This window comes from Gadus chalcogrammus, chromosome 12, assembly GCF_026213295.1.
Source record: "Gadus chalcogrammus isolate NIFS_2021 chromosome 12, NIFS_Gcha_1.0, whole genome shotgun sequence".
Lineage (NCBI taxonomy): Eukaryota > Metazoa > Chordata > Actinopteri > Gadiformes > Gadidae > Gadus > Gadus chalcogrammus.
Genome location: NC_079423.1, coordinates 2831151 through 2839688, shown reverse-complemented (window position 1 = coordinate 2839688; position 8538 = coordinate 2831151). Strand labels below are relative to the sequence as shown.

At 41.2% G+C, this 8538-nt stretch overlaps 2 protein-coding genes across 2 annotated transcripts in view; both read left to right on the top strand.

Annotated features, from left to right (window-relative positions):
* Positions 1-960, top strand: part of LOC130393363 (forkhead box protein Q1-like) — a 2358-nt gene extending 1398 nt beyond the window's left edge. Inside the window, exon 1 of the mRNA XM_056604035.1 lies at positions 1-960. This exon is cut by the window's left edge and continues 1398 nt beyond it. The gene's annotated coding sequence lies outside the window, so the exon portion shown is untranslated.
* Positions 961-4465: 3505 nt separating this feature from the next.
* LOC130393301 (forkhead box protein F2-like) lies at positions 4466-7823 on the top strand. The gene is made up of 2 exons (XM_056603952.1): positions 4466-6003; positions 7627-7823. The coding sequence occupies exons 1-2, from the start codon at positions 5025-5027 to the stop codon at positions 7797-7799; spliced, it is 1152 nt and encodes a 383-aa protein (XP_056459927.1). The 5' UTR covers positions 4466-5024; the 3' UTR covers positions 7800-7823.
* The last annotated feature ends 715 nt before the right edge of the window (positions 7824-8538 follow it).

Below are 8538 nucleotides of genomic sequence, written 5' to 3'. Positions count from 1 at the left end.
GCGTGTGCATCCATGCGAATGTGTGAAAGTGATATTTTCATGGTTCAATGGTCATTTCTACTGTACGAAGGCAAAAAAAAAGTTGCGAAATGTTGAAATATATATATAGATAGATATAAATATCTATCTATATATATGATCTATTTATAATGCATTGTTTTCGTTTGACATGGCGCATCAGATATTGTACAAATCTGTTTTGAGTGGGCTGTAAATATGTGGCCAATGGCTCAACAAGATGAGGCTGAAAATGCTATTTTACCTGATATTGATTCAAGCATGTGTTATTTTATTAATAAAGATGTGACAAGTGGAATCAAGTTCACTATGGCTGTATTTATGGTGCTAACGAGCACTGTCACATTCTTCTCTCCTTGGATTTTCGACCAAATAATCAATTGTCCTACATTCCACACATCTTCAAAAAGACTCACGAAGAATAAACCTGTTAGAACATGTTGAATTTATTCAGCATTTAAATGTATTCAAAATAGGTTTTAATGTTACATTCATTTCAGGATTCCTGGCTTTGGTAAACACACATTTATTTCAGTATTTAGTTAACACACATGAGCAAATATGCAAATATATGTCAATGGTTTGAATATTAATTGGCTAATAGTGTTGTCGTTGGAGACTTAAAATTAATATTAATTAATAAGATGGAAAAACCCAAAGTAAAATATTAATTAATTCAGGGAATTAGGCATAGCCTTTTTTTGATTTATTTTTACAAATAAGTAAAATCCCGGGCTAGCCTGAATGTCCATTCTATTTAGGTTTTAGAAAGACTTTCTGACAGAGGATCAGGAACCAGGGGGGTATTTGTTACCGGAAGACGGCCTAATTGGACTGTGGTTAATTTTGTCATGAGCTCTCCGCGGTCCTGAAACCAACCCCTGTGCGTCACACACCCTCGCGGAGGTCACCTCGCCTCAATGCTCCTGCAAAATATTAAGTCAAGTATCGGAAACAAGCGCTTCTCATTGGGTATTCAATTATTGCTCAAAAAATATAGCTAGGCCGATAGTATAATAAAAGTTAACCAAAGATTAATATGATCAAAGTTAAGAAAACCAAATAGCTATGGATACCGTGCTTTGTTTAACTATTTGGTTTGTATTTTATTCTAGGACGCTCCACTTCATGCGTCGATTGAAACATCGATTGAAAGGAGGAATTAAATTGCATATCTATTCTTTCTGATATCTGCTATATATCAATACCCCTACATCACATTTTGCTCTGCATTAAAAAGCGAGAGTAGCAAACTTAAACTTATCTGCTGCACGGCCTAAATAAAATACTTTGGTTGAACATGATTCGGTATTTCAAAAGGCCTTGTGACGCAGGTGAGCTAATAATAACACATAAGGCCAATATATATATATATATATATATATATATATATATATATATATATATTATATATGTATATATATGTATATATATATATATTATTTTTGTCCAATATCTTTTTTTTCAGTATCGGTTATTGTATTTCTGGATGTACATTCTATTATATTATATTATATTATATTAAATTATATATATATATATATATATATATATATATATATATATATATATATATATATATATATATATATATATATATATATATATGGATATATATGTATATATATAATATATATATACATATATATATAATTTAATATAATATAATATAATAGAATGTACATCCAGAAAAACAATAACCGATACTGAAAAAAAAGATATTGGACAAAAATGTCCAAACAGGGGATACCGACATGCGTTACTCGTGCAACATGCGTGTAAGGTCAATACTAAATCAGTATAAGATTTTTCGGGAATTTTTCAAATGCATTTGAACCATTTGAAATGCTCGCAGTAGTCTTGGGAACCATGAAGAATGTAAGCAATGCAATGATCTGCCTCCAGTCAGACAGGTGACAGGTGACTAAATGTTTAGTTTTTTCAGGGACAATGCTGCGACCTGCAGGTGAAACGACAGAACACACCTGTGTGTTTCCATAGGCCCAGCCGGTGAAAACCGTCCTTTGCTATTTCCTCAACCACGCGTTGCAGAGCATTTCTCTCGAGACTGTGCCGTTTTGAATATCAGCACGTCAATGTTACTCTCCAAACTGGATCTGTTTTATATCTGTTTATAATATAATTTAGCTGGAATGCATATCATCCTAGAGATATGCGCAACGAGTGCAAATTGAATAACAGCTAGCCTAATAATTCCTTCTGTTATGAAGCCAAAGGTTTGGGCGCACACAATGTTAGGAAGTCCAAACAGTCGGCTGCTCCAGCCCGCTGAACCGCGCGTGACCTTGTTGTCCCGGAGCAGGGGCCCCCGAAGTACCCTGCTACTGGGCCACACTCTGAGGACGATGTTCATGAAAACCATGAAAAGCGTGCCTATTTGTTATGTCTTACATATGTGAAAACATAGTTAAATGCATGTACAGGACTGCATGATAACACATTTTAAACGTTGGCCCAAATCAAGATAAAAAATATTTTGCGATGCAAAGGCAGAATTACCTATATTTGTGCAATCAAAACAAATTACTACAGACTATGGAATTTATTGGTATTGGTTTGTTAAGGAGATATTCAGACGTAAACATCCTACAAAGATAAAGACCTATTCTATGGGTTTATCGGTTTACTTTGTATTGTATTCAATGAAAAATAATATAGACTTTGTTAATCAAAGATAGACCTAAAATATGCAATGATCTGAAATAAATCAGTGTAAAAATATATAAATAAGGAAGCAAATATAGAAGAAAAGCGAGAAAATAAAATTGTGATGTGATGATACAGCACATAAAGCAAACAAAATTGTTAAAACAATAGCATGCCATTCTGACGTAGGATACAATAGACTACTTTGTACGGACAAATAACGAGCAGTATGATAGCTATTTTTAGTGGTTTACGTGTTATACGCTTCCAGGTATGTTAAAGGTCACATTGAGAGGGGATAACTGTTGGTGCGCATAAAGAGCGTCATGCGTTCAAGCGCTAGACTGTCTTCAAAGCCCTCTCAGGCGGAACAAGTTTCCTTCTCGGGCGGCCGAGGCGTCCAGATCTCAGCGGGGGTCATAAGTTTTGATGTTGCAGGAAATACTGGGGCTTTAAGGTCCTCAAACTTCTCTGTGTCACAGTGGAAAATGATTTTATCCCCACATCCTTCCTACAGACATTACCGTTGATGGTCATTGTTTGAAAAACCTCTGGGCTATATCTAAACTTAAAAGGCCGTGTCGGTGGCACTGCCACGCGTCAGCACGCACACACACACACACACACACACACACACACACACACACACACACACACACACACACACACACACACACACACACACACACACACACACACACACACACACACACACACACACACACACACACACACATAATAATAATAATAACAAAAATAACAATTCATATTAATGATAATGGTAATCATAATAAGAAATGTTAGGCAAAATGTTCATAACATTTTAATTTCACCTTTGGTAAATGTTATTGTAAAGAATGGTTCAGGCTAAACGTAACAGGAAGAGCGTAAACAAAACTGTTACCTAAATGGTCTGCTGCAAGGATAGACAGACCTTTGCCGCGTCTGTTGATATTCACTTTATTGGTTATATAATCCATCATGTTCGACAAATCTTTGTGTGATGTGTCCATCGGGGAGGAAACTGTCGACGCTCGCTCGCCTAATTTCTGTTTTTTCCCTCTAATGAACGTGGGGCCCATGGGGCCGGCTCCAGCCCGAGGCGGTAAACTGACACTGGGGCACTGTGTGTGGTATCCAGGGCCGAACTTGATGGAAAAAGCCTGCTTCCACTCATGTCAAAGTCATTTACTCAAAGCAACCCCCCGCTTACACACACATGCAGCACGGCTAAAGACAAGCACCTCTCCATCTCTCCCACTCCTCTCCCCAGACCAGCAGTACGACACTTGGTTTTTTGCTCCGAACGAGTTCAAGAGGAAATTATAACCAACATAATATAACATTCTTATCAAATTGAGAAACACGTGTTTAGTCCTAAAGTTATACATTGTGCACCCAATCTGCGTAAATTAAAATGATATCCCTTTTGGGCTTTTGTTTAGCCTTCTGAACCATCGGTGCATTTGCCTGATAGAGTATGCTCATTACTTAATGTCAACTCGATGTTTCCGTTGTTAGGGGGCATTTGTTTTTAATCGTGATTTCTTGGAGAGAGAAAAAAAGAAAGAAAAATAACCACGTTTGTATCTTTGTTGCGCGGCGTGTGGCGCTGTTGATTACAATGTCTGGCGGGGCTTTGATAGATCACCTAATAGCGTGTAGCTCGAAAAGCGAGCTCGGGATACATATGGAGGGGTAGGAGGAGGGGGAACATGGGGAGGGGGAGGAGGTAGCGTAGGCCAGATTGGGCGATGGGTAGGGAGGGAAGGGGCTCACCGACGTCACTGAGTTCGGGGGAAATTCACAGACGGCGGAGAGTGTGGACAAGGCGGGGGGTCTCTGAAAAAAGGGGGAAGACAGATTTATGAAATGATAGGTGGTCGGGCAGTGTTTGGCTGGACACCGCCACGCACTAGGTCGAGAGGTCTTCATGTTTCCCCTCACTTTTGGGATTAAGACTGGCGATGGCCGCCCGGTGCGACGTGCAGATACAATTTAGCGCCGCTGCGACACTCATCGGATTCCCTGTTGTTGTAGCCTGGATACCAACTCTTCACGGTCCTCCCCTCTCTCGCAATCGCGCTCTCCCTCTGACAGTGCGTGCTCGGCGTGCACCCGCTGCGTATGCGTAACAGGAGAGTCCTGTGTAGCGACGGGAGATCCCACTCCATTCTTTTGAGACCCACGATGAAGACGCATGCAAGGATTTTCCTTTTTTGACAATCGAATAGTGAATATTTTATCTATATACCCCACGACCCCACTCACTCTCTCTCGTATTTGTCCCCCTTTCGGACGTCACTAGTAAGCTACGCCTATCGTGCGTCAGAGCTGACATGACGACCGAAGTCCCTCAGCAGCAGCTGGACCCTCCACCAGCACCACTGAGATCCAGCCCGTCATCCGGCGTCCTTCATCCGACCATGCTTAGCCAACAAGACGCCACGGAAAGCTCGTCAACCGCCGTCAAGGGGAAAAAGGCCAGCTCCGGGCTGCGGCGGCCGGAGAAGCCCCCCTACTCATACATTGCGCTCATCGTGATGGCGATACAGAGCTCCCCCACCAAGAGACTGACTCTCAGTGAGATTTATCAGTTTCTCCAGGCTCGGTTCCCCTTCTTCAGGGGCTCCTACCAGGGTTGGAAAAACTCGGTCAGGCACAATCTTTCGCTCAACGAGTGCTTCATTAAGCTGCCCAAGGGACTGGGTAGACCCGGGAAAGGTCACTACTGGACTATCGATCCGGCCAGTGAGTTCATGTTCGAAGAAGGTTCGTTTCGCCGCAGACCAAGAGGATTCAGGAGGAAATGTCAAGCCCTGAAGCCCATGTATCGCATGATGAACGGCATCGGCTTTGGTGCCTCCATCATCCCCCAGAGTTTCGATTTCCAGGCCCCATCCGCCACCTTCGCGTGCCACAGCAACGGTTATAATTTGGATATGATGAGCAACTCGATGGCCGGGGGGTACGACGGCTTGAGCGGCGGCCACCATGTTCCCCACATGTCCCCCAGCCCTGGGTCCACGTACGTGGCCAGCTGCCCCGTGCCATCAAATGGTGAATACGGACCGGACAGCAGCAGTAGTCCCGTGCCATCCTCTCCGGCCATGGCCAGCGCGCTGGACGGTCATTCACAATACGCCGGCACGTCTGCCCACTGGGCGTCCGGCGGCGGGGCCCCGTATATCAAGCAGCAGCCCCTAGCCTCCAGTAGCTCTGCGTCGTCCGGTTTACACTCTGGGATGTCGCCCTACTCCCTAGAGCAGAGCTACATCCACCAGAACGCCCGGGACACTCACGCCTCGGACCTTTCAGGTAAACCCATCGAGCCGTCAAATTGTAATTGGTGAACCAATAAGCCAGTATAATTACAATTTTTAATCAGGCCTGGTTCTTCGTTATAGGCTACAATAATAATAATACGTTTTATTATTATTTTTATTATATTATTATTTGTACAATAATAATATCAAGTAGCCTATTAATATTATCATTGTAGCCTATACATAGAATGCTGTTGGAACATCACCAGCGATATTTATTTTAGAAATAAAAATATATATTGAAATCAGTAAAACAATTATTAGTGTTATGTCCGCCAATGTTGAGGTTTGCATGATTAATAGTAAATGTTGTTGTCAAACAAATAGGCCCATATAAATACTATTTAAATAAACACCTTGTTAACGTTGACATTTGTGTTACGTTGATAATATTAACGATAGCCTACATGTAGGCTATGTGGAATTCTGATTAAATGGGCAGTTTCAAAACAGCAGGCCTAATGTCTTAGATTATTAGGCATCAATAGGCCTACCTCCGGTCGTGTTTATCAAACAGCTTACATGTATTAAACTACACATGGTTTGCATGTTTGTTTCTTCAAATATTGCGTAACTTTGTAAAGGCCTTGGCCTTTTACTAAAAAATGTAACGGTTTAATGATAGATTAATAATATTAAAGATGGTTTATGCTTATGGTTTATGCCCGTCACCTAATTAATTCCAAGAGATAGGCCTACGAGTCAATCCATATAAACTAGAAATGTATAGGCCTACCAGGTATATTCTTACACGTAAGAATATACCTAACGAGCCATACCTATTGGACTGTTTAGATAATCGGTGTCCCGTCCCATTTAGGATAGTCTACGATACACGTTGGCTCTATGTATGTCTAGGGATTTCTCGGAGGCAAATAAACCATTGTAAAGCCCAGAGGATTTTAGAGGTTAAATAAACAAAGACTGAGGAACTGGGTGGTGGAGCCACAATGGAGAGAATTCAACCCCGTAAACCCACCCATAATAATCATCTCTTGCTCAATTCAACGCATAAATGGAAATTGAGTGGATGGATAGGCGTTTCATAGCCATACACGACCAGGCTGTCCCTGCTAAACGAATTAAGAACCTACGTCCTTAAATAATACGTTGGTTACCATCGAGGATCCAATATGTTCTTCTGACTGCAGAAGATCGTGCAATGAAAGTATTTATTTTTTTGTTTAAAGAATCGTCCTAATGTATATGCTAATTTGCCCATCATGAAATCTTTCTAAAATATCCTCATCGACAATACAACATGGGCCAGCACTGACTGATTCTGATTTTACAGGCGTAGGCCTGTACAATCTCAAAACGACAAAACTCTAAATGATTATTTATTCAATAGGCATATAGCTAAAAATGTTTTTTTAAGAAATTTTAGAAAGGGAAATGACACACATTGGTCCTTTTTACTATTCCACAACAGCCTATGCAGGTAAAAATGAAAAGTTAAGCATTTATTGTTGGGTAGGCTATTAATGATATTGTTTATTTTTATTTTTAAAACCCCAGATCTTTAGTGCCAAGCACAGTTGTCTCGTAAATACAACAACCTGTATTTCCTCTTATTCTGTTCCCTTTCTCCCCTTCTCTTGCCCGCCCCGTGAAGTCGGGATCCCGCGGTACCAGAGCCACTCCTCCGTCTGCGACAGAAAAGACTTTTTGTTGAACTTTAACGGAATCTCCTCCTTCCATCCATCGACCAGTGGATCTTACTATCACCATCACCACCACCACCATCACCAGAGCGTCTGCCAGGACATCAAACCCTGCGTGATGTGAACATTACGATGGGCTGTTGGAATAGAGGGGGGGGGGGGGGGGGTCCAGATTCCCCATGGGCCTATTATCCGCGCACACGCGTTAGCCAGCGGACACTTGTGTCCACCAAGTTACCGCCGGGACAGTCGTCGGCTCACAGAAGAGAGTAAACAGTTGAACCGATCACGGAAGAAGACCCAGGCTTGGCAGACGCTAGGGTTTAAGAGTTAAAGATTTGTGTTGGCATATAGACACCGGTAGCCTACTAAGATGCATTGAAGGAACCGAAGGAAGGAATCCCAGAGGCCCACTACAAAACCACTTGTCCTTAATGTCCTCTGCTCTGACAAGCGTTTGCTTCCTCAAGAGAAGTTTAAAAACACGACGTTGATATGTTTGCTCTTATATAACACATGCAAACACAAATATATCCTGTATAACGACTTTCTATCCTACACACACCATGCTTATGGCTAACATGAACTGCAACACATTTTGCACTTATTTGTATAACCTTTTGAAGTTTTTCAAATGTTGTCTTTATCTTCAATAAAGCTGATATATTTAGGCTGTAATAAGCCTTTGCTTTACAATTCTAATATAGGCGATCAAATGAACCCATGTCACAAGCAAACATACCATAAGAAACCATGCTTAAATTATTGAGAGAAATAAAAACACTAAGGGATTAGCTCCTGTAAACATACGGCCTATAGACTAACTGTTTCAAAAATTGTGAAACCCATAATATCACCCACTT

Bases quoted from the DNA above. Each gene is read 5' to 3' on its own strand.
- LOC130393301 (XM_056603952.1), top strand. From the start codon at position 5,025: ATGACGACCGAAGTCCCTCAGCAGCAGCTGGACCCTCCACCAGCACCA. The intron at 6,004-7,626 runs GTAAACCCATCG...CGCCCCGTGAAG, and splicing joins TCACGCCTCGGACCTTTCAG to TCGGGATCCCGCGGTACCAG.